Source organism: Doryrhamphus excisus, linkage group LG2 (genome assembly GCF_037039965.1).
Source record: "Doryrhamphus excisus strain RoL-2023G ecotype Guam linkage group LG2, RoL_Dexc_Guam_v1.1, whole genome shotgun sequence".
In the NCBI taxonomy this organism is placed as follows: Eukaryota; Metazoa; Chordata; class Actinopteri; order Syngnathiformes; family Syngnathidae; genus Doryrhamphus; species Doryrhamphus excisus.
The window spans coordinates 22,756,111-22,783,166 of record NC_136358.1 but is presented as its reverse complement, the minus strand read 5'-3'; the positions used below and the strand labels follow the sequence as shown (position 1 = coordinate 22,783,166).

The 27,056-nt window shown below is 41.3% G+C and overlaps 1 protein-coding gene across 2 annotated transcripts; it reads left to right on the top strand.

Moving 5' to 3' along the window:
* Nucleotides 1-1,147: 1,147 nt before the first annotated feature.
* LOC131109711 (xenotropic and polytropic retrovirus receptor 1 homolog) lies at nt 1,148-26,766 on the top strand. 2 transcript variants are annotated; one of them, XM_058061977.2, is made up of 16 exons: nt 1,149-1,584; nt 3,971-4,022; nt 5,698-5,799; nt 5,903-6,126; nt 7,022-7,171; nt 7,954-8,037; nt 9,772-9,853; nt 10,797-10,886; nt 12,323-12,420; nt 14,214-14,393; nt 16,200-16,365; nt 16,450-16,644; nt 21,190-21,356; nt 22,953-23,092; nt 24,407-24,628; nt 26,319-26,766. In XM_058061977.2, the coding sequence occupies exons 1-16, from the start codon at nt 1,516-1,518 to the stop codon at nt 26,371-26,373; spliced, it is 2,076 nt and encodes a 691-aa protein (XP_057917960.1). In that variant the 5' UTR covers nt 1,149-1,515; the 3' UTR covers nt 26,374-26,766. The 2 variants fall into 2 exon arrangements, with proteins under 2 accessions (XP_057917961.1, XP_057917960.1); XM_058061978.2 differs by lacking the exon at nt 16,450-16,644 and having other exon boundaries at nt 1,148-1,584.
* Nucleotides 26,767-27,056: the final 290 nt, after the last annotated feature.

The window sequence follows — 27,056 nt, the reverse complement described above, 5'->3', positions numbered from 1 at the left end:
GGTGTCGTAAACAGATTTTCTATATGCCATATTCTATATTCATAACGTATTCCTCAGCTCTGCAAATCGGGATGGATTTTATTTTGGATTTTTCTTTAAATTGGTCCAACTGGCTTAAATGCTGAAGGTTGTCAACCCTGAGTGTCGATGTTAACGTGACAGGGGGTACATTGGACATACTGTATCATTCTTTGTATATAATATATAGTATAAGACTTTAAAAATACATGTGCAATATACGCTCTGTTTTCTGTGCAAGGTCAGGATCAGTAGTTGAAGGAAATTTTAATATTGTCGTTAATGACATTGAACTTGCAGTGAACTTTTTTAGTGGTGGATGTAGTGATAGTCGTATGTATTTTGCTATTGATTGCCGCTTGAAACATTTGCCCGAAAATATTTTTTATTTCTTACAATAAAGATTGTATCCCTTCTCCGACAGCGTTCATGTCCAAAGCTCCTTTTTATTGTCACTCGGTATATTCCAAAAGTAGCCTTTCATCCAGGCGGGGCCCAACACTGTGGGAGTGACTTCAGTTTTGTGCTTTAATAATTTTCATGCTTTGTTTTTCTTTGTTGTGATCTTCATGAAAATTACTTGTTTTTTTCAGTACACAGTACAACAGGAATGACTAATATTTTCCTAAAATTCATATTTTCAGTCAATACAAAAAACCCGGAAGTCCTCCAATTAATGCGGAGTGGTTTTGGAAATCCATGGAAATAATGCTGGAATAGGTACAGATTCTGGAAGAACTAGAACGCTTTCTGTGCTGGTTATTGTGTGGAGCAGCTCTATGGGAGTCCACAATTCAATACAAAGGGCCAAAAATGAGCATAATAGGTCCCCTTTAATAACACACGACGAGGGACCACTGGCCATTAAGTACATGGATTAACACAGGAAATAAATAGTCCAAAAATATCTGTCAATGTCAAAAGTATTTGTTCAGTGAAATATTTGAAGTTTAGTCTAACCTTCGAAGTTTAATCATTCATTCCATTCAATTTCCAAAGAAAAAAACAAATAATTGAGTTATCAGGCCCCAAGGGCCCGGCTCATTTCTCCGTTCAGTATTCCCCAGTTGCAACCACAGTTAAATCCACAAGGTGGCGGCATTGTACAATTGCACGAATAATGAGCATAGAGAAGAAGAAGAAGAGGGTGAGATGAGGAAAGAGACGAAGAAGGAGACGAAGAAGACGGGATGAACAGCTAGCAATAGAAGTCGCAACGCACACAAAAATGCCAATGCTGCCTCTCCTCTGCGACATACGTTTGAGATAAAATCCAACCCCCTCTCGTTGTTTAAAAATTACTTAATGCGACCGTGTGTAAACGCCGAAATTGGGCACCGATAGCAATGCTATCTTGAAGTCAAAATGGGGGACACGGACTCGACGTTCGTTATTTTAGATTTGGCTTGTGCTTGTGGTTTAGCAGTCAGCCGCTCGACTCATTTCACGACGTCCAGGATTGAATAAAACGTTCGGTGGAATCAACACGGTTTCAAAATGAAATTTACGGAGCATCTTTCAGCTCACATCACACCGGAATGGAGGAAACAGTACATTCAGTATGAGGTAAGCCCTTTTTTTGCAAGGTAACTTCCAAGCTAATGGCGTCATTACTAATAATGGGCAGAGTTATAATTTTATGTTTTGTCCCCCGTAATTGTATTGTAAACGATGAATCGGTGTTTGCTGAAGTTTATCACTTGACACATAAGCCGTTAGTGCTTGTTGCTTGTGCTTCTAGTTGTTGTGGATGTGCTGTCATGTCACACAATCAGTGTTTTCCTCTACAGAAAAATGCGCTAGCTCTTTGTTGTTTAGGAGCAGTGTTGGCGCTATTGGCTGCCCTAAAAGTCGTCGGATGACGTCAGCACATAATTTGCATAACATACACATTAGTCTCTTACGGCTTCCATTACATATAGAGGGACATAAAGTCACAAAACACAAAAGTGTATATTGCAATATGTGAAATATGTGTTTCCCATATTAATAAGAATGTTACAAATGTTTTAAAAATTCAAATAAATCAAGTCTGTGGTTAATTCTACCAGATAAAGCATGAATTCAACTTTAATTTGATAATTCACTTCTGTACCCCAAATAATAAAGAAGATAGAGCAGCTTTTATACAAGAAAATATGCCTTTGGTCCTCCTTGCTTTAACCGTACTACAAAATATACAATGAATTAGGCTGTGAAAATGTTTGTAAAGTCAACACAGTGTCCATTTACGTTGTTTTGATCAACAAAAAGTTTAGGGAAGAAAGTTGTTAATTTCATTGTACAGTATAGACCAGGGGTCTCAAACTCAATTTACTTGGGGGCCACTGGAGCTCGGGTCTGGGTGAGACTGGGCCGCATCAGGTTTTGCAAAAAAAAAATGTAAAAAACTTAGCTTTGGTTCCAATTTTCGACAAGAAAAGCTCTGATAAAACATTCCACTGTTCTCAAATATCTTGCTTTTTATTTTTCTACACAAAAAAAGATGAAAAATAAATAAACAATCAAGATTAATGAAAATCAATCAATCAGTAATAAATGAATAAATATAATAAAACTTAAGAATCCACTTATAGTTGGTGGGTAGACAAATTATTTTTTTCAGATTAAAATGAACAAAGCATTATTAGAGCCCTGTAGACATGACAAAACACGACTATAGTCACATTTATACTCTTTTTATTTACAACATATTGCACAACTGCAGTGTCTTGAGACACATGCTAACTCGCAAACTAGAGAGCTAGCGACCTAAACGGTAGCCTTCAAGTTATTTCCTTTAAACTTAAATAGCCAAAAACTTACCACTTCCACATGGATAGGGAGGATAACTATTAACAGTTATTTAACCTTTAACATGAACATTAATCAAACGTAATAATTTTTTCTGGGTACATGATACCATACAGTATCCATATCAAACTTGCACGGGCCGCACTAACATTAAACTTTCATATCAAGGCGGGGGCCTCAAACTAGTGTCCTGCGGGCCACGTGTTTGAGACACCTTGTGTAGACGGTTCCAGTACACAGAAGTCCTCATTCAGAGTCCCTTTCTTGTCTTTACATTGTCCTTTTAAGCAAAGTAAATAGTGGCAGTAATATTGTAGTCGTCTCATTAAAGGACAGTTGCACTTTTGGGGGGAATTTTGCCCATCGTCCACAATTCTTATGTGAGACACGAACACGTGAGTCATTCTGTTTTCCAGCTCATTACTGCATGGTGAGACATCTCTAAAGTCGCCTGAACAACAACACTCAATTTCATGAGTGTACCTGCTATTTCATGGTCACAGCATGGCAAATATAAGACAAATATTCTGATTTTGAGTGTTAACAGCTCAGGAACACATAGTAATATATATATATATATACTGTATTCAAAGCTTTAAATACAAAGCTTTGTGTTCTTATTGGTTGTTATTTAATTTCTGCAGTGATGCAATGACAAATGCTCCTGGGCCGCGCTTTCAGGTTTGAATTGTCTCACAACAGGCACAATAATAACATACAACACAGGCTACTATTGCAGACGTTTACCCACGCCAAGCTAAAACTCAAACCACTTCCTGCCGGCCACACATCCGGAACTCACGGGAACACACCCAAGTACAAGTTGTATTTATGTCTTAAATGGCTTATTTCTCTGATTACATCTACTATATTGGGTAATAGGAGTGTAAATGTGAGCGTAGGTATATTATTTCATGTCTAGATGGATCAAATCATGGTTAAAAAAAAGTATTTAGGTCATAAACAGGTTTTTTATGCCAAAACTATGAAAATATTGAATTTATAAATAAGGATCCTACTTTGTGGAAATTCACTTATCACTGTCAGGTCTGGAACCACTCAACCGCGATAAAGGATTATGGTAATCTAAAAAATGAATGTAAATCAAGGTAATCAACTGTATTGATCATAAATTCCTGTGTCTGTTGTTTATATTCAGGCTTTCAAAGAGATGCTTTATGCTGCTCAAGACCAGGCCCCATCAATGGAAGGTATTATCTTCATTCTCCTTTTCTCTCTCTGACACATGGCAAGACAATAATTCTTATGGCCCGTCTTCAAACGGCTATGTTTATTATTCGGGCCCTCTTGAAATCGCAATGTTTATGAGGACCTGAACACCAAGAGATAGCGATGCCGGAGGCCCTCTTGAAAATGCTTTGGTTATTCGTCCTGATTGGGCCTGAGCTCCAAGCGATGTCAAAGGCTTAATAGTGATGCAAGGGGCCCTGTTTTTAGCACCTGCACACTTAGCAAAGGTTGTCCGGGGACCCATTTGTTTTCTAAGGGCCAAATGAATCAACTTTTTTGAGGGTCTTCCCTTTTGTAGCAATGAATGACAAAGTGAATATTTACCTCTGACGGGGGTGTTGGGCGTGACACTCAAAATAGCATCGGTAACACCACACCTGAACGTTTAGAAAATTCAGCCCCTGAAGAAACATTGTCCTAGCAGTATAATGTTTGTTAGCATGTTGAGCACGAGTAGACCTTCAAAAAGTCACTGACAATACCTCAACACCCGCAGCAAGTCGGACATTTTGCTTTGAAGCAGCCAGTTTGTGATGCTTTGCATTTCCAGTCAAACACCTCCTAAAAAAATGGTGGGTGCTATACAATAACCTGACGACTGGATCCATTGCAAAAATGGGAGCATTTTAAACTGATGGACTGATGTTGTACTTTGAAGAATGTAGGTTTTTGTCACGACCCAAATATTTTTTGTTGCTCCACACTACAGCCCGTTAGTTGACAGTAACACGCAAACGAGCTAGCTTGACAACCCACATGAAGGTTTGAGGAGGCGAGGAGGAAAAAATGAGTAAACCTGTGTAATCTGGCCTCAAATATTGTGGACAATAATATAGTTTATCCATTCATTCATTTTCTACCGCTTTCTACGCGGGTTGCGGGGGTGCTGGAGCCTATCCCAGCTGTCTTCGGATGAGAGGAGGGGTACAATCACAGGGCACATATAGACAAACAACCATTCACATTCATACCTATGGACAATTTGGAGTCTCCAATTAACCTAGCATGTTTTTGGAATGTGGGAGGAAACCGGAATACCCGGAGAAAACCCACGCATGCACGGGGAGAACATGCAAACTCCACACAGAGATGGCCGAGGGTGGGATTGAACTCGGGTATCCTAGCTGTGAGGTCTACGCGCTAACCACTCGTCCACCGTGCAGCCCATCATTTATCCAACATTTCAAAATTAAATAAAGTCTTTAAGGAACATCCCCCCCTCCCCCAAAAAATCAGCTGTGAAAACAGTGACTCGCCCCTCCCTCACCTCACCTTCCCTTCCGGGAGGGATGGAGGTATGGGTGCGCCGGACTGCGCTGCTCATGAAAATTGCAAAGTGCGCTGACCACACCCTGTTGGCCTGCTCCTGGTCTACAAAAATAGAGCCCCAGGCTTTTATTGGCAGGTCTACCTTGGAAGTAAATGTCGCCAAAAAGCTGCATAAACCCAGAGACTCCAAAACTGTCACGTTAGAGGCATATTTTTCTGAAACTGTCAAAGGGCTTCAACGGCTGCCCAGTCAAGAGTCTCACTGCAATTTCAAAGTACTGGTCGGTTTTGTATTGTTATGCTAGCTTGTTGCTAATTGTTTTTCCGACTGTGATTGTTGACACATTTGGAATTGTCTTCGTTTAGTGACAGATGAGGACACCGTTAAAAGGTACTATGCAAAGTTTGAGGAGAAGTTCTTCCAGACATGTGAAAAAGAACTGGCCAAGATCAACACATTTTACTCAGGTAATACCATCCCTTGTTAACATGCCCATCTGACCATGAGTGGTGCTAGTATTTCATTTGATGGAATCTTACGTTCCCGGTGTGTTTTTCCTCTGTCTTACAGAAAAACTGGCCGAGGCTCAGCGGCGATTCGCCACTCTACAAAATGAGTTGCAGTCATCATTGGATGCTCAGAGAGAGATTGCAACAAATGGCCGTGGCCTGCGGCGGAGGAAAACCGTGTTCACCCTGTCACAGCAAGAGAGATGCAAACACAGAAACATCAAGGACCTTCAACTGGCCTTCTCTGAGTTCTACCTGAGTCTGATCCTGTTGCAGAACTACCAGGTGCAAAACCCATAAGTTAAACAGTTAATGAGTTTGTTAATTAACGATTCATTCTACATTTGATTATATTCTTCTTTCTTTCATTTTCCGTGGTTGTGACTGGACCCATGAATGTTATGTGGTTGATATTGGGTTTCAGACCACCGGAAGCATTCCGCAAGATCCCTGGTGCATGCTCACACTAGCTCTGTGTGGTGTGGGACGAGAATCATATCGGTTGTGCGCTCGTTAAAACAATTGTGGCAATAAAGAAAACTTTCTGAATGAACTTTTAACAGCCTTACCGCATAAAGGTCGATGCCACAAGAAATGTTTTTTAATGCAATTCACACTCTGTACTGTGTTGTTCCATGAAATTACACGCCCAAACTGACTCCCCGGTTAGTGCTTTTGAGTGTGATGGCTAAATTATTATGATTATTATGACTTATTATGTGTAATATGTGTTAAGGTGACAATTGGGGTGTTGTCTAGAGGGCTCTAATAATGTTAAAAATGTATTTTAGAACATCATAAACCATAACTATGCCATAACTATGAAAATGTTACAATCAAAAAGAAGAATCCCATCGATAAATGATGCATTCATATTAATTAATTAATTATTAATATTATATACTGATTTATATTACTTTTCAATATTCTCCACAGGCACAGAAATATTTTCACGCCTCCCCAAATTGAAATACAAGAGAAAATTATATAATTATTTATTTTTCTGTACTGTACATGCCACAAAAAGGAGAGCACATATTCAGCATATGCAAAAGCATATTCAAGAGTCAAATTGCATGTTGAGTACTACACTGTACATAATATGCTGGACTCGACTTCTCTGTTTGCTGATAATATTCATGTATTCATTCCTACTGTACTTTTACTTCTTTTTCTACAGAACCTGAATTTCACAGGCTTCAGGAAGATCTTGAAGAAGCATGACAAGATTTTGGATACATCACGGGGCGCTCACTGGAGAGTGGCCCATGTTGAAGTCGCTCCATTCTACACTTGCAAGAAAATCACCCAGCTCATTTCTGAGACTGAGGTACAGTGGCTCTATGCTCATCAAGGATGTCAAACAAAACAGTGATTGCAAGCATATTCCATGATATTCCATGATTCACTAAAACCATCCTATGTTCTTCTGCCTGTTTACAAAGACCCTAAAAGGCTAGAAACCCTTTACATAATTTCAATGTTTATGTAATCCTAAAATTCTGTGGGTCTTCAAAGTTTAGTAAAATGCCCAAAAAACTCTCGTATTCTGGAGCTCTTTTCTCTGAAAATGTCTGACAGTCAATGAATTAATTACGATGGTTTACATTTTGTCCTTAGTTAACCCTTTAGGCACCAGTTTTATTTTTCAGTTTTCATTCATTCATTCATTCATTTTCACCACTTATCCTCACAAGGGTTACAGGGGGGTGCTGAAGCCTATCCCGGCTGTCTGGGTACACGCTGGACTGGTGGCCAGCCAATCACAGGGCACATATAGACAAACAACCATTCACATTCACGTTCATACCTATGGACAATTTGGAGTCGCCAATTAACCTAGCATGTTTTTGGAATGTGGGTGGAAACCGGAGTACCCGGAAAAAACCCATGCATGCACAGGGAAAACATGCAAGCTCCACACAGAGATGACCGAGGGTGGGCTGTGAGGTCTGTGTGCTAACCACTAGACCACAGTGCAGCCCCCAAAGTTTACAATGGGAGTAAATTGACTTATCTAATGTGCATATTATCATGTCACCAGACTCAGAATACCACCTCATCAAAAATGTCTCCCCTTTTCTTTATTTAACCTTTTTTGCTCCCTTACAGGCATTGGTCACAACAGAGTTAGAAGGCGGTGACAGGCAGAAAGCCATGAAGAGGCTGAGGGTGCCCCCCTTAGGCGCAGCACAGGTCAGTCCTTCACATAGACATGCACTATTAAAAGTTTGGACTTGACTTGTCATGTCATTACACTCCACATACAACACTCCAACCGTGTTCAAGGCGTATATAAGACGCATGCTAAGACATTCGGTTGAAGCGCAGAAGAAGGGGCGTGTCGAATGTCGGAACTTTATTTTCTTCCACGTTCTATCGCTCTTACGCCGCTCGCAACGTCACTTTGAACGCCCTGTTTAATGTCCAGCGGTTGGAGTTGTTTTGTTCATCCTCCTGGAATGATGGCAAGCTCCCTATTCATTATTTAAATTATTTGTACAAATTACTGTTTACGCTGTACATTGTCCATATTTGATGTAATCTATTTATTCTCCACACTATTTATTATCTATGTATTTATTTTTTTATTTATCTATTTATTTATTTATTTATCTATTTATTTATTTATTTATTTATTTATTATTTATAAATAATATTTATTATTACACGGGAGCAAGGCAACAACATTTCGTTGGGAATTTCACTGCTGTGTTATTGTGCAATGACTATAAAGAAAGTCTATGTCTATTTGCTCCACTTGCTTTTTCACAGTGGCGGAGAGATAGGCAATGTTGTTTTGGTGGGGATGGGGGCGTGGCGGAGATTAAGCCTACATACTGCACGTATTATGTCATGTTCTGTGATTGGTTTAGCGTGGTCAACGTACGTACTGTACGTATGATGTCATGTTATCTGATTGGTTTATCATTGCCAATGTACGTACTGTACGGAATACCTATTGTTCTCTGATTGGTGTATTACTGTCAGCGTAGTATTACGTCCCCGTCTCAGCGGGAAGTAGCGCAACAATATTTTTGTCAGATTTTGGAACTCAGTGCACACATGAGGTGCTCTGGATTATAAGCACCTTGTTGATTTTTTTTTTTTAGAAAATTAAAGGCTTTTAAGTGTGTCTAATAGTGATAAAAATGTGGTACTTTTCCCTTCATTGAAGATGTGACTGTTTCCAAAGACACCATGTGGCAGTGAGATCAACACCTCTTCAATTATATTTAATGGAGAATTATCCCGAATAACATCACAGTTGCTTCTCAAATCTTTGACAGTTAATTTGCATCTCTTTGGTCATTTCACAAGTTACACTGACACACTCTTTTGGTCCCTGTTGCCTCAGGAAAACAAGCACACCTTGTGTTGGGCGCTAAAAGAAATCTATTGGACTTAGTTAGAATGAGGCTGCCAAGCATAATTCATTCATTCATTTTCTACCGCTTATCCTCACGAGGGTCACAGGGGTGCTGGAGCCTATACCAGCTGTCTTCGGGCGAGAGGCTGGGTACACCCTGGACTGGTGGCCAGCCAATCACAGGGCACATATAGACAAACAACCATCACACTCACATTCATACCTACGGACAATTTGGAGTGGCCAATTAGCCTAGCATGTTTTTGGAATGTTGGAGGAAACCGGAGTACCCGGAGAAAAAACCACGCATGCACGGGGAGAACATGCAAACTCCACACAGAGACGGCCGAGGGTAGGACCGAACCCAGGTCTCCTAGCTGTGAGGTCTGAGCATAATTCATATTTTTTCAAAATAAATACTGAAATGGGTAAATCACCTAGGGGTCAATAAATTTGGGCTGTCAATCACTTCCACATTCTAATCACGACCAATTGAAATGTTTGACTTCCTGTGCTGTGCTGTGTACTGTCCTGATCAAAGTTTTTCTCTCTACTACCAGCCTGCTCCTGCTTGGACCACCTTTCGAGTTGGACTTTACTGTGGGGTTTTCCTTGTCTTAATGGTCACTGTCATCATTACAGGTACTGCACATGCAGTTTGAAACTGCCCTAGTGCTTACTGTTCATTGTCGTTGTCTTTTTTTTTTTTTTTTTTTTACAAATAATAACTTTTAATGTTTTGATTGTCATTGTCTCTATTGAAAACTATTGGCAGGCATTACGCATTACACACACACAAACACAGGTGCATCTCAGTATAATTGAATATACAGTGTTCCAATTAAAAAAGTATACTTTTCCCTGCCATATTCACATAAACTTTACATACAATGTGTTTAATGAGCTTTATCTGGTTTGTCTCACCAACAGCGTAACTCATCATGATCATGAAATTGTTAATTAACTCATTGTCTGCTAGGCATTTTCAGAGAAGTGAGCTCCATACGTAGTTTTGGGCGTTTTTGCTAAAATTTCAAAATGTATTTAGGTCTAAATAGAGTTTGTTTCTAGCCTTTTCTGGTCTTTATAAATGGGCAGTAGAACATCCAGCCAAAATCCTGATTTTGACCAAAAATTTGACCATTTAATGCCCTTTGTATTGAGTTGTGCTACACACAATAACCCGCACAGAAAGCTTTCTACACCTTCCAGAAACTACACCTATTCCTTGGATCTTCAAAATGCTCTTATTCCACCCATAGCACGCCCACGTCACTGTGATTGGTTTCACTCAGCTTGTTCAGCTAACAGCTTGTACTCGGGCACGCTCATATAAGGAAGCTAGAAAAGACTTGCTGAAAGGGAGCTTTCAGAGCCATCCCAAACTTCTTTCAGGGCTCACCTCTAAATGCACAAACCCAATTGTCAGGATAATGCAACATTGTAACTACATTTATAGGTCAGAAAAAGCACAATAACTTCACTCTGCAGAGAAACATCCCTCCATTTGTGCTTCGATCTGGTTGCTTGATCTGGTGCATTTAGTTACTGAATGAGTTAAAAGCTTTGCACTTTGTATTTTCAGGAGCCGTCATGTTTCCCATTGCTGACATTTGGCCAATGGTCAGGATCTACAGAGGAGGCTTCCTGTTAATAGAATTCCTTTTCCTCTTAGGTAAATACACATACAGCTCTCTCTCTGTCTCTCTCTCGCTCTTAGCTTTGAACCCTACTTGGGTTATTTGAAACATGCATCTTCAGTAACTTTTATGTTATTATGGATTCTCTCCCATTTTCATGCGGTCAATACATAAACATGTAGGAGGGGGAGAAGGAGAACAACACTAGGAGAGGTTAGGAACACAACTAGGCCTGTCACGATAATGGATCTCTTTACTGAACAATAAAAAAAAAACGGTCAATAATTATGATGTCCTGGATAAATTAATTTTTGGATGCATGTTTGCACGTGATTCGTGGTTGACTACGACCTTCAAAAATATGTATATTTAAGCAGATTGTACATATTTTTTTGCCAAATTAAACATTTTAAAGCATAAAAATGCATCAGTGAACTAAAATACAAATATAAGCTATTAAGACCACAATTTTTCTTGTGAATTTAGTGTTAGTCACAAGGCGTCAGTAATTGTTGCACCGGACCCGATTGCTGGTGCCCGTGTCACCAAACAACAACAACAGGCAGGTTTAAATGATCTCACAACAGGCACAATAATTCATTCATTCATTCATTTTCTACTGCTTGTCCTCACGAGGGTCGTGGGGGGTGCTGGAGCCTATCCCAGCTGTCTTCGGGCGAGAGGCGGGGTACACCCTGGACTGGTGGCCAGCCAATCACAGGGCACATATAGACAAACAACCATTCACACTCTCATTCATACCTATGGACATTTTGAAGTCGCCAATTAACCTAGCATGTTTTTGGAATGTGGGAGGAAACCGGAGTACCCGGAGAAAACCCACGCATGCACAGGGAGAACATGCAAACTCTACACAAAGATGGCCGAGGGTGGAATTGAACCCTGTTCTCCTAGCTGTGAGGTCTGCGCGCTAACCAATAGTCCGCCGTGCAGCCTAGGCACCATAATATGAAAAAAAAAAGATAATCATAATAACAACACATGCTATCATTGCAGCCATAGCCCACAACAAACTACAACAGAACTCCTGACTCACTTCCTGTCCACCACCCATTTTGCTCCCCTACTCGATAAACTCTCTTAAATTACTTATGTTCTCTGATTATATATACTATGGTGGGTAATAGGAGTGTAAAAGTGACTATATACGTAGGTGTTCGTCCATGTCTAAAGGACTCTAATAATGTTAAAAATGTAATTTGAAGATCATAAACAGGTTTTCTATGCCATAGCTATGAAGATATGCCCTTTCTAAAGAAGGAATCCTACTTTGCAGCAGTTCACTCATCACGGCCGAGACTGTAACCAATTAACCGCGATAAACACGTATTACTGTTTTTAGAAACAAAAGGAACAAAGTGTGTTCCTTGTAATTCATAAGCATTTTCATTCACCTCAACTTTTGCGAACCTTCTCACGTGTTTTGTTTTCTTTCCTAATTTTGTTATAGGTATTAACACCTATGGATGGAGACAAGCTGGAGTCAACCATGTGCTTATATTTGAGCTCAATCCCAGGAATAACCTGTCCCATCAACACCTGTTTGAGGTTTGAACACACGTGTACACAGAAAATTGTTCAATAACTTTCCATCAAAACAGATACAGAACATTTGTGTCAGATTGCACTAAAAACACATGAACAGTCAAAGTACAGACATATCATTTAACTTATGTTATAGAGGAAACTTGTAAATACAACACTTACACTTTTATTTCACTTTATAACAGTGTGTGTTCCCGATACATTTTGATCTAATTTGACGTCATTTATTACTCATTTATAGGGATCATGGGTATGTGGGATGAGAAGCACAAGTTGGTGTGAACAGTGTGCCAAAGTGTTTGTATTGCTCACGCTAGTATAAAGCCTTATAATAGCATCGTAAATAATGGCTAGCAGGACTGGGTAGACTACAAGATTAGGGAACTGCAGCAAGTATTATCCATTGTCAAAATATCTGAGTACATCTCACAGAGAGGATGTCCAAAATGTGCACATTTTGTCAGTATCTTGTGCCAGTATCATTATGTGACAAGGCTTAATCCTACCATGGAATTCACCATGGCTGCATGGATCGTTGCTGGAATCCTCACCCACTCTTAATCCTGGTGGAATGTAAGACACTTTGTCTGTGTATTCTCAGTCATCCAGGTCACGGTCATCCACAAAAGGCTGAATCGAGGCAACTGCTTTTGAATAGTTAGCTCGAATATATGAAGGTTTCCAAATTTGAATGATATTACAGAGCAGTGGCGTCATTAGGCATTTTTTGGTTACTCGATTAATCGACCAATTTCCATAGAATACTCGATTACTAAAATTCATTCATTCATTCATTTTCTTCTGCTTTTCCTCACGAGGGTCGCGGGGGGTGCTGGAGCCTATCCCAGCTGTCTTTGGGTGATAGGCGGGGTACACCCTGGACTGGTGGCCAGCCAATCACAGGGCACATATAGACAACCATTCACACTCACATTCATACCTATGGACAATTTGGAATGGCCAATTAACCTAGCATGTTGAGTACTACTAACTAACTAACTAAATAAATAAATAAATAAATAAATAATTTTATTAAAAAATTGTTAAAAATGAAAATTTTAGCAGATTTTACATTTTTTTCAAGAATAAAAATGGCAAAATTGGGCTGCAGGCTGTCGAGTGTTTTGCGCGCAGACCACACAGCTAGGACACCCGAGTCCGATTACACCCTCGGCCATCTCTGTGTGGAGTTTGCATGTTCTCCCTGTGCATGCGTGGGTTTTCTCCGGGTACGCCGGTTTCCTCCCACATTCCAAAAACATGCTAGATTAATTGGCCGCTCCAAATTGTCCATAGGTATGAATGTGTGAATGGTTGTTTGTCTATATGTGCCCTGTGATTGGCTGGCCACTAGTCCAGGGTGTACCCTGCCTCTCGCTCCAAGACAGCTGGGATAGGCTCCAGCAACCCCGCGGCCCTCGTGAGGATAAGCTGTAGAAAATGAATAAATGAATGTTTTAAGCAAAATAAACATTTTGGCACAGATCATGAAAATTTGACACACATGAGTACAAGACACACCGAGCTGCTCATTCCACAAATGCATGCTCCTTGCAGAGAGCAGACAAATATGCTGTGCATTCATTTCTAAATGTTTTTCTTTATGCTTAAATAAAGGGGAATGCACACTATCCCGTCACTTTGAACTTGCATGCAAACCCTTGCACCCTGATCCCATACCAGGATCTTTTGGGCAAGGTGTCAGAATAGTGTGATGGACATGCATAATATACAAAACAATGTATTTAACTGCCAATTGCATGTGAATGTATTGACTGATGTGATCTTGTTTTCAGATTGCAGGCCTTTTGGGGGTGTTGTGGTGTGTCAGCCTGCTATCATGTCTGTTTAGTGACAGCATTCCAGTGCCAATGCAGGCCAATCCTTTGGCTCTTTATGGCTTCTTCCTCGTCTTCCTCATCAACCCATTCAAGACCTGCTACTACAAGTCACGCTTCTGGCTTCTGAAACTTCTGGTAACATCACTTATTCATGCAATTTAGAGCAACTTTGAAGTCTTATTGCAATCCACAGTTCAAGTCATAAGTTTACATACGTTTATCAGAGGTATAAATGTCATTGTTTGGCCACTCATGATTTATTTACATCATTCTTTTTCCAGGGTGTCATGATTATATAGCTTGATTCGTATATGACTTTCGTTCCGGTCGTGGTACTTCAGGGTCTTTCAGGGTGCCTGGGAGTTTGCCCAACCGGTCTACATGTGTTTTAAGGACGTTTAAGGACCATCAAACAAAATAGGACAAATGGCCGTTTGCATTAAACATTCAAAAACTGGGGGATTTCTACCAAATAGATTACATTAGAGTAGATTTGATTCAACTTTATTGTTATTGCTCATGTCAACAAAATGCAGTTAGCATCCAACCAGAAGTGCAAATTTATAAATATCTTATTAGTAAGTAAGTATAGAAATAGAATAGAGCTGTAAGTGGACAGATATATGTACAAACTATAACAGGCTGTGACTATGATACAGTGTGGGTATATACGGGGATATAAATGACTATAATATGGATATTGCAGAATATACAGATTATAAACAGTATGCACAGTATGAATGTGACAAGATATAATAACAGTAATATATACAGTAGTGCAATGAAGTTGTGCAATGAAGTGATTGGGGGGGACAGAGTTCAGCAGGGGGGTGTGAGTAGTGGAAGGGGTGGGCAACGGGGGGGCAGAGTTCAACAAGGAGACAGCTGTTGGGAAAAAGCTGTTCCTGAACCTGGTGGTGCTTGTTCGTAAGCTCCTATAACGCCTCCCTGAAGGTAGGAGAGCAAACAGTCTCGTGCACTGGGTGGTAGGAGTCCTTACTAATTTGTGATGCCCTCCTGAGACAATCCTGTAGACTATTGTAATCAAATAATATTTACTTTAATATAATATGAATTCCTGTTAGGGTTGGGCGATATTGTTTATGTACCAATATAGAACCTTCCAATGATAAGAAAATAACTTATAGAGGTATAAATAGTACAAACGACAAGCCAAGTGGCATGCCGTGGCAGACTTTGATACATAAGAAGAAATGCTGTCATTGTGAGGAGCAGGAACATTAGTGTGGGGAAATATTTACTCAGCGGACCGTTCTCACTATAAACACTAAACCGCCTCCTGCTGAACTAAACGGGTTAAATGGCGCTAAACACTAGTGAAGATCGACGGCACTTTGGAGAGTAAATGGAAGCTAGCGGGCTTAGCTTGGTTTAGCATGCTAGTGTTGTTGCGTGTGTGACTGGGACTGGATGAGCATCTTTACTGCTTGAATGTAAGGGTCGTTTGACAGCGTGCAGATTCTGAGTGAAGACAGGAAGCACGTTTATTCTAGTACCGAATTTATCATACAGACAATAAAGAAAAATTGTTATATAGAAATGTGCTTTATTTTGTGTAATAATGGTCCATAATTCCAAATTGATATCCCTTTTCATAAAATTTGATGTAGTTATCTTTGTAGTTGTGCATCAAATCATTTACATCTTTATTATACGTAGATAAAACGTATTTCTAGCTGCGATTGAGTAGGGACAAAAATGCGATAAAATATTTCCATTGTGTGTTTGTGTGTGCGCGTGTGTGCCCAGTCCACCCTGGAAAAAGAACAGCTGAAATAAAAACGATGGCTTCCATGCCATGGCAAGTATGTAAACTTCTGACAACAACTGTAGCTTGATAGATACATGAAGTAGATATTGGGATATAGGTTTGGAATATACCATGTTAAAAGCCGTCACCGTCCATATTCACTTCCACAGTTCCGAGTGATGACTGCTCCATTCCATCGTGTTGGCTTTGCAGACTTCTGGTTGGCTGACCAGTTGAACTCTTTGGGGATTGTTCTGTTAGATATGGAGTACATGATCTGTTTTTACAGTTTTGAACTTGACTGGAAAAAACATGATGGGCTAGTCAGCAGTGAAGGTGAGACTATTGTCTCAAATGTAAATACTTATATTGTACAAAAAAAATGTCATCGTGACTTAATGTAAATCTCATCCTATCCAGGTAACGATGTGTGTAATTCCTACTCCTATGGCGTCCGTGCGGTGATTCACTGTCTTCCTGCTTGGTTCAGATTCATCCAGTGTCTTCGTCGTTACCGGGACACCAAAAGGGCCTTCCCTCACCTGGTTAATGCTGGGAAATACTCCACTTCCTTCTTTGTAGTAACTTTCGCTGCCCTCTACAGCACACACAAAGGTATAATTAAGACCAAATTGTCTCAGATAAAAGGCGATGTCTGCCTTGGTCAGGTACTGCATGGGCAGTGCTAACGTTCAATGACGTTTTAAACCACAGCCCACCTAACACGTGTACACATACACACATTTCTTATGTTAGTCGTCAGCAAATGATAGTGATTTGTCAAAGTTCAGCTACTAGCGTTCAATAGTAGCCATGACAACCACACAATAGCTGCAAATTGTTGTGTACGCGCAAGTGTGAGTAAACAGCTGCCATAAACGCAAAAAAAACACCAATCAAACCATATTTGAGCCGTGTAAAAATAATGGATATGACAGACGGCTCGACTTGTGTGAGTTTAGATGGTAGACATTCACCCTGTGCTTGAACACAACATCAACGCTTCTTGTGCATTACAAGATGGACCACAGCGTGCAACACTGAACATTTGCCGTTTTGCGCTGTTTTGTTTAATATTTACTCTGCTGAAGGAGGCTCTGTGTAGGACTGCGTAGCCCCGCTACTGGCACAAAGAGGAGGCTCACTCTCTTCTGTGCTCATTTCATATAGAGCCAATGGCGGCGTAGCCCAGAACAGATGACGCAGATGTACTTGCGTTTATATGTCAATTTATCCTGGCTTCATGAATCGAAAAAAAAGTTGTTTGAAACTGAAGCACAGCACCTATTAACATAAGGAACGCACATTAAAATGCACCATGACATTTATGAGAAGCAAATAGAATAGTATAATATAGTAGGACTGCCAATGTTTTTAGTCAGATTAATCTCATTTTTAAATGAATCATGATGAATCACAATAGCAATGTCTGAAATATGCCTATTTTCACTGTATTTAATGAACAGAAGTCTAAAAATCTATTTTGTCTAATGCCAGTAGCAGAACATTTCAATCACACTTTAAACCGTGTTATTACGAGCAATGAGGTGGTGTGTTCAAAGGTATCATAGCATTTTCTTGTTTCACTATATTTTCCAGCATACTTAAATGGAGCAAACTGTACAAAGAGTGAGTGATAAGAATATCCACTTCATGTTTTTAATCATCTTCCTGTTTATTTACACACGCACAGCAGTTTGTGTGATGTTCAGAATGTCTCTGAATGCATCACGCATTCTTGTAATAAGGAAGTACCGTTCGATCTAGACCCAGTGATGGCCCTTTACTTACCCGTGACCAATTCAAGTAAATGGGAAATATTTTAACTAGGGCTGTCAAATGGTTAAAATGTTTAATCAGATTAATCATGGGTTTCAAGTAATTAATCATGATTAATCACCAGGTCACACTATGTCTGAAATATGCCCATTCTTACTGTATTGTACCGAAAGATAAATTATGGCTGCACGGCGGAAAGTGGTTAGGGCGCAGGCCACACAGACAGGAGACCCGAGTTTGATTCCACCCTGTGCATCTCTGTGCGGAGTTTGCAAGTTATCCCCGTGCACGTGTGGGTTTTCTCTGGGTACTCCGGTTTATTTGGCCACTCCAAATTGTCCAAAGGTATGAATGTGAGTGTGAATGGTTGTTTGTCTATATGTGCCTTGTGATTGGCTGGCCACCAGTCCAGGGTGTACCCCTCCTCTCGCCCAAAGACAGCTGGGATAGGCTCCAGCATGCCCGCAAACCTCGTGAGGATAAGCGGTAGAAAATGAATGAATGAATGTATGAATATTTTAATATAATTAACACATAAAAAACAAAACGTTTTTAACCTTCATTAACTTGAATTGAACATGTTTAGTTCATTTTTAAGTAACTAAGCAATTCTAGTTTTAAAAGTTTGTATTTTGTATGGCCAAATTTTTATCAACTTTTTACATGAGCATGGATAAATAGGTAAGTATTTGTCCTACATTCCTTTTATTTCAGTCAAATGTTGGGATCCTTCCGTTGAACTTGAGCTCCACTTTTGTTCACTCACAATCATTATGATTTAAAGGCTAAACCTATAAATGTAGTTAGAATGTTGTATTCTGGTGCCAAAGTTTCAGATAATGAGGTTTGTGATTTTGGAAGTTTGGGATTGGTCGGAACGCTCGGTTTCAGAGAGTTTTTTTTCAACAGTGGTGCCCTGTGACATCACAGTGAGTTGGACTTCCTTATATGGGCGTTCACGAATACAAGCTGTAGACCTGCCCTCCCCTTGCTTTGCTGCGCTGTGTCAGCACGTAGTGTGACCGATCACAGCGGAGTGGGCTTACCCGGAGGGGGGCCACGGGTGTGATAAATGAACAGACTGTTTTGGAACGCCGCGGAAATACAGCTGGAATAGATGTAGGATTCTGGAGGATCTAGAAAGCATTCTGTGCGGATTAGGGGGAATCAGTCACTCTCATACATTTACATACAGTACATTTGACAGTGCAGTCATTGGAACACCCGATATTATAACCTTAAGATTAAACATGCTTAATGTGCACTTACTTACTTGTTCATATAACTCGCTATAACTTCATAAACCCGATCTAAAGCTTTTCAAAGGGCCACCCCGGTGAGACACATTTATCGGCCGATATCGATACCATGTTTTTTTTACCAATACCGATCGGTGGCTGGTCAATTGTAGCACCCCTATAATGAAGTTAAGAGTGTCAGACGCTCCACTCTGCTTCTGAGGCGATGCTTGGTCAGGTGTGCATGCATTAATAAAAATAAAAAATTAAAAATAATTAATGAAATAAATTGGTTGCTGCCATTAACGTGGGAATGCAAAACGTATATCACTCTCACAAAGACAGGACGTCGCACACACGGCAGACATGCTGCAGCGGGGAGGGGGTCGGCATTTTTAAAGCAAGTATCAGCCAATATCGATACCGTGTTTTTTCCACTGATACCAGCCGATACAGATCGGTGCATCCCTACTACATGCAAATACCACGCTTTTGCATTTGCTACTTTTTTTTTTTTTAAATCAAAGTCAGTGTTTGTATTTTTCCATGCAGGCTTTTTAATATAAAAATGAAGGGACAAAAATAAACACATCATTGACCTTGATGAATGGAATACTCCAGTGGAAAACCTGAAAACCAGTCAACAGTACCGCTACCATGAAGCTAATCATTGTCATGCATGAGCGAGAACCGAGGGCCCACCACACCAGAATGTGGTCTGAGGATCTCATCCCGGTGCCTATTGGCAGTCAGGGCACATATGGCGAGTCCATGAAGGTCTGCGCCGCCCTTCAAGGATAAACATCCCCAGGCTAACAGTGATCCACTACCAAAATGGTAGCACAACCTTCTCCACAGCGTCTCTGGACTCTGTCACGTGTGCTCAGCAGAACCTGCTCTCCTCTTTGAAGAGCATAGGGTGCCATCTGGCAAATGTCAATCAGGCTGCCATCTTCATGGAGCCCATTTCTGTTAGAAACATGGAGGTTAGTGGTCTGCCGGAGATCATTTTGAAGGACTCTGGCAGTGTTCCTTGTGCATGTTACCATGTACTGTAGCATCCTTGTAGAACAGGGGTGAGCAAACTACGGCCCGGGGGCCACATCCGGCCCGCCAAGTGTTCAAATACGGCCCGCCTGTTCTTTCCAAAGTATTTCATTGAAGCTGGCATCATGGCTTGAGCCAACCTTTTGATGGTTTAAGCAGCTTATTTTTTTTTTAATCAATTTGGTTATTTGATGTGGTCTGTTGTTTACAAAGTACTCCTGAAAAAAGGGACACACACACATAGCAGGTTGCTTGACACTTTTACAGATACAATCATTTCAGGTGGACTGTTAGAATTAATTAATTCATTTTCTACCGCTTATCCTCACGAGAGTCGCGGGGGTGCTGGAGCCTATCCCAGCTGTCTTCGGGCGAGAGGCGGGGTACACCCTGGACTGATGGCCAGCCAATCACGGGGCACATATAGACAAACAACCATTCACACTCACATTCATACCTATGGACAATTTGGAGTCACTAATTAACCTAGCATGTTTTTGGAATGTCGGAGGAAACCGGAGTAACCGGAGAAAACCCACGCATGCACGGGGAGAACATGCAAACTCCACATAGAGATGGCCGAGGGTGGAATTGAACTTGGGTCTCCTAGCTGTGAGGTCTGCGTGCTAACCACTTGTCCACCGTACAGTCCACTGTTAGAATTAATTAAAAAATAAATTAGGGTGTACACCGCCTCTCGCCTGAAGACAGCTGGGATAGGCTCCAGCACCGCAGCGACCTTCGTGAGGATAAGTGGTAGAAAATCAATGAATGAATGAATAAATTAGGGTGTACACTGCCTCTCGCACAAAGACAGCTGGGATAGGCTCCAGCACCCAGCGACTCTCGTGAGAATAAGCGGTCGAAAATGAATGAATGATGTTATGTCTTTGAACGCAACCCCTCATTGCTGAAGATAAGACAGTTCAAAGTGTGGTTGAAATGTTCTGCTATTAAAGAGACTAGCGTGGTCTCTAATACTTAAAGAGAAGCGCCTTACTTATTGAAAATGGAGTTCTCTATTTGGAAAGCTAATTTTTCCTTGCCGCCAATCTAACCTACCACCCTTTGATGTCTTCTTTTTTTTTTTCTTTAGCGGAATCCTACGATGATGCCCAGATCTTCTTCTACTTATACGTCACATGTTTAGTGGTCAGCTCGTGTTACACGCTAGTCTGGGATCTCAAGATGGATTGGGGCCTTTTTGATCGTAACGCTGGAGAAAATACCTTTTTGAGAGAGGAGATCGTCTACCCACATAAGGTATACAATATTTACAACTCTTATTCATTTTGTCCTGCAGACATTTGTGTTTGGTGGGTTCTTTCTCTGACAATGCTTCCGCCCAACCATTTTACGCCTGTTAAGTTGTTAGGAATACGCATTAGTGCTGTGAGCAGCAAGTGACAAATTGTTATTGTGGTAAACGTTATATTTTGCTGTTGCTATTAATTTGTGTTTTTTTTTCATTTATATCACTTCCACTCACTCCGCTGGCTTCTCGTTTCCACCAGGACTGAATAGGATTTTCCTCCTCACACATCAATGTATCTATACTCCGGTTTTCTCCCACCTTCCAAAAACATGCTAGATTAATTGGCCACTCCAAATTGTCCATAGGTATGAATGTGAGTGTGAATGGTTGTTTGTCTATATGTGCCCTGTGATTGGCTGGCCACCAGTCCAGGGTGTACCCCGCCTCTCGCCCAACGACAGCTGGGATAGGCTCCAGCACCCCCGCGACCCTTGTGAGGATAAGTGGTAGAAAATGAATGAATGAAGGCTAGGTTAATTGGCGACTCCAAATTGTCCATAGGTATGAATGAATGAGGCGGGGTACACCCTGGACTGGTGGCCAGCCAATCACAGGGCACATATAGACAAACAACCATTCACACTCACATTCATACCTGTGGACAATTTGGAGTCTCCAATTAACCTAGCATGTTGAGTACTAATATATATATATATATATATATAATTCTATAAAAATTGTTAAAAATGAAAATTTTTGCAGATTTTACAGTTTTTTTGCCTCAATGAAGCATTTTCAAGAATAAAAATGGCAAAATTGGGCTGCTGGCTGTCGAGTGGTTTGCGCACAGACCACGCAGCTAGGAGACCCGAGTTCGATTCCACCCTCGGCCATCTCTGTGTGGAGTTTGCATGTTCTCCCCGTGCATGCGTGGGTTTTCTCCGGGTACTCCGGTTTCCTACACATTCCAAAAACATGCTAGGTTAATTGAGTGTGAATGGTTGTTTGTCTATATGTGCCCTGTGATTGGCTGGCCACCAGTCCAGGGTGTACCCCGCCTCTCACCCGAAGACAGCTGGGATAGGCTCCAGCACCCCCGTGACCCTCGTGATGATAAGCGGTAGAAAATGAATGAATGAATGAATGAATGTTTTGCTGCCATAACCAGTGTACAGCAGCACCCTCTACCGGCCGAACCGAGTAGTGCACATAAAGCACATGCAGCACTCTCATCCACACGCAAACGCGGATACTTGGCTCCAGCGTGTGTGTGTGTATCTAAAATTTAGCTTTTTAGCACGTGTCATAAAAAATGTGCAACATTAGCAGGCATTTTCTATTCCCATTTAAATACAGAACATGAAATTATTGACTTGCAGGTGTTTGTTTCATCCTCTGGAATCAGAACACATCCTTCCAGCTGAGAAAAAGCAGCCTCCACACCAGTTTAGTGATACTGTCTGTTATCCGTAAAGGACTACACTGTAAACAACATGGCAGCGCTTCTTAGGACTTAGGACAGATGGAGGAGCTACCAAACACAATGAAAGTGATTGTTGTTGCCATTATGCTCATGTTTCCACATTTTCTGTGTGTTTGTGCAGGCCTATTACTACAGTGCCATCGTGGAGGATGTGCTGTTAAGATTCTCATGGATTCTAACCGTCTCTCTCAGCACAATTTCAAGCTTGTATGGCGTCTCTGACATACTGGCAACGACACTGGCCCCAATGGAGGTCTTCCGGTATGCAGCTTTCCATCTACTGTATCAGATTCCATGCTTCTAATGTGTGTGTATTAAGGGTGTGGAAAAATCCATACATCGATGCGCATGCGTGTGACGGGAGTGCATCGGCTCATTCACTGGGTATGGATGTAATTTACTGGTGAAATTTAGATTCATCGCGTTTGTGGGTATCGGTAAAATCCGATGCAAGCGCTGTTTTATTAATGTTCAACTTCACCCCATATGCTGTTCCCCAGGTGCCATGAATGCACCATCATTATTTGGCGTTTTGTATTGAATACGGACGGAAGCTGTGAGGCACATACAACTACAAGTAAAACAGCATGGACGTTCGTAGCAAGCAGCAGCGAGGAAGTTTCTATATTTGTTTGACTCCACCACTAAACCACTGCTATTGGAATTGCATAGCCGATGTGAAAGTGGGAGGAAAGTTGTTTTTGAAAAGTTGTTGCTGTTTTAAGATGGCAAAAAGAATGATCAAGAAGTGGTGCATAGTAAAAAAACAAACAGTACTTTAGTTGAATTTACTGCCAAGTGCCTAGAAGGAATAAAGCTAAATGAATTCTAGTTTTTCCCTTTGCTTATTTGCATCATGTTGAATTGCATCATATCGCAAGAAATTGCACCATATCATATTGAATTGCATTGATTTGAACTAAATGATGATTGCATCGCATCGCATCACATCATAAAGAAGGTGAATCATATCGCATCGTATCGCCAGAAAATTCCATGTATGGTTAAAGTATCGTATCGCTGGCAGTGCATTGAGATGTGTATTGAATCCTCAGTGCTGAGATTCACACCCCTAGTGTGTATAGAACTATTCTTAAGCAACACATTATTAAAAGGGCTGTCAGCAACAATATGTATTTTAAACATAGTCGACATAGTCAGTCCTCATCACTTCCACACATTCTCATCACCTGTGTTTGTGCTCTGGGGTTGCCATACTCACGCTGGGCTCACACTGACTACGGCCCAGCTCGAGGTCCGGATTGCCGCAAAGTGCCACTCACACTTATAATCCGCAATATAATGTTTCGCCTTCCTGGAGCCGTGAACTTATCACAGCCTCAGAAGCACCAAATTGACAGAGAAAGGCCACAATGTAGGGTCGCTCCACCTGGTGTGCGTATCTTGAACAGACAGACTTAAGCTTGGTTTCTTCTTGACTCATCTGTGCAGTCCAAATTACATCACTTTTGCAACCACACTTATATGTGCGACATCCACAGGACCAAATTTAGGTAATATATGGCAGAGCAAGAGTCAATGACGTTTTTCAAAGTTCTGTGTTCTCCGTTTTAGGCGTTTTGTGTGGAACTTCTTCAGACTGGAGAATGAACATCTGAATAACTGCGGTGAGTTCAGAGCCGTCAGAGACATCAGCGTGGCTCCGCTAAACGCCGATGACCAGACCCTGCTGGAGCAGATGATGGATCAGGAGGAAGGAGTCAGGAACCGACAAGGAAAGAAGAGCTGGAAACGGAGCTACAGCATGAGTCTACGTAGGCCAAGACTTGCCTCTCAGTGAGTCCGTCAGCGTGACACGGCGCGTTTGGCACGACACAAAATCAGCCTGTAAAGTTACCATCGATGGAAAGGCTTAGGGATCGACCGATATGGTTTTTTTCCATCACCCTTAGCCGATGGCCGATTTTGCTTGGGCCGCTATTTGTGGCCGATACTGCTTTTGCTCCCTCAATTTACATGAACAAATGACAATGATAACAAATATTCCAGGCCTCAAGTTGAAACAAATATTTATTGAAATGTAAACACTGAATACAGTAGGATTCAGCTTTCTTAAACACACATTTAAACAGCATTATCAACTTGGTTTGTGTGGGTGGAGTGAGTGGAAGTGATGTGAATGCCAAAAACAGAAGTTAATAGCAACAGCAAAATATAATGTAATATAGCTAATTAATATAGCGTCTGTATTTAAGTGGGGTTGAGCATTGAGCTCCAGGTTGTCGCCAGATGGTCAACCTCCCACCTGTAGGCGGACTCGTCACCGTCAGAGATGAGTCCGATGAAGGTGGTGTCATCAATGCAAATGTTGCTGGTAATGTCAGTGGGTGACATGTTAGAATTTGTTATAATTCATTCATTCATTTTCTACCGCTTATCCTCACGAGGGTCGCGTGGGATGCTGGAGCCTATCCCAGCTGTCTTGGGGCAAGAGGCGGGGTACACCCTGAACTAGTGGCCAGCCAATCACAGGGCACATATAGACAAACAACCATTCACACTCACATTCATACCTATGGACAATTTGGAGTGGCCAATTAACCTAGCATGTTTTTGGAATGTGGGAGGAAACCTGAGTACCCGGAGAAAACCCACGCATTCACGGGGAGAACATGCAAACTCCACACAATATGGCCCAGGGTGGGGAAAGACAAATTAAGAAGCCAAAAAGTTACCACTTCCACACAAAATAGGAGGAGAACTCATTTATTCATTCATTCATTTTCTACCGTTTTTTCTCACGGGGGTCACGGGGGTGCTGGAGCCTATCCCAGCTGTTTTGGGGCAAGAGGCGGGGTACACCCTGGACTAGTGGCCAGCCAATCACGGGGCACATATAGACAAACAACCATTCACACTCACATTCATACCTATGGACAATTTGGAGTCGCTAATTAACCTAGCATGTTTATGGAATGTGGGAGGAAACCGGAGTACCCGGAGAAAACCCACGCATGCACGGGGAGAACATGCAAACTCCACACAATATGGCCCAGGGTGGGGAAAGACAAATTAAGAAGCCAAAAAGTTACCACTTCCACACAAAATAGGAGGAGAACTCATTTATTCATTCATTCATTCATTTTCTACCGTTTTTCCTCGCGGGGGTCACGGGGGTGTTGGAGCCTATCCCAGCTGTCTTCGGGCGAGAGGCGGGGTACACCCTGGACTGGTGGCCAGCCAATCACAGGGCACATATAGACAAACAACCATTCACACTCACATTCATACCTATGGACAATTTGGAGTGGCCAATTAACCTAGCATGTTTTTGAAATGTGGGAGGAAACCGGAGTACCCGGAAAAAACCCATGCATACACAGGGAGAACATGCAAACTCCACACAGAAATGGCCGATTTGGTATAATTAATAATAAAAATTCCATGTGAAGAAAATGTTAAAATACCTAAAAAAAAAAACCTGCAGTGAATTAGTCATTCATCAATTTCTTCTTTTCTCCTCCAGATCCAAGACCCGTGACACCAAGGTTTTGATAGATGACACCGATGATGACTCCTGACATCAGGCCACGCCCCTTGCCTGGGTCCAGAATTTATTCAAAGGCGGAAACTCATCCTCCTAACCAAGGAATCACCCAGCAAGTTGGGCGTCGGAACTGAAAAACACACCCGGGTTTCAGACTCGCGCTTCCTGAAACCCCCGACTGCATGAACGTGTGCGCACATCCGGAAAGAGACGGCAAACGAGCAAAATCAAGTGAAAACAAAACTATCACCAAAATACTTCTATTTACGTTTCACCTCCAAGCGTCAAAACATCTTACCTCACTCCTCCAATGATGCCCACTCCTCGACATCGCCGTCTTAAATAATGCAGCAGAGCACAGGCGTGACCATGTGACCTGTCTCCGCTCCATTGGATGCTGTGCCGCCATTCAGAGAGACAGCAACTTCATCGACTCGCTTTCGGCGTGCACAGCACAGAAGAACGCATACTTCAAAAAGATTCAACTTCGGTTTGAATATGCATCAAGTTATGTATTAACAGTATGCATCTTAAGAATAGCAATTATTTGTAACTGTGGTTATGAATAGAAAAGTGGACCAAACTAGATTCTGTTGCTAAAAATAGAACATGTGAGGAAAGTGTTGAAATGTTCTGTAAATATACTCCCATAAAAGTCGACTTCTTAGCTGTCTAGTAACTCCCAGTCAGAAATGTGCAATAATGTATACGCAATCA

What these genes read in the sequence shown, in the direction of transcription:
- LOC131109711 (XM_058061977.2), top strand. Translation starts at nt 1,516, where the DNA reads ATGAAATTTACGGAGCATCTTTCAGCTCACATCACACCGGAATGGAGG. An exon ending in CCCATCAACACCTGTTTGAG is followed by an intron (nt 12,421 to 14,213) that starts GTTTGAACACAC and finishes TCTTGTTTTCAG; the next exon opens with ATTGCAGGCCTTTTGGGGGT. An exon ending in TCTGGCTTCTGAAACTTCTG is followed by an intron (nt 14,394 to 16,199) that starts GTAACATCACTT and finishes TCACTTCCACAG; the next exon opens with TTCCGAGTGATGACTGCTCC.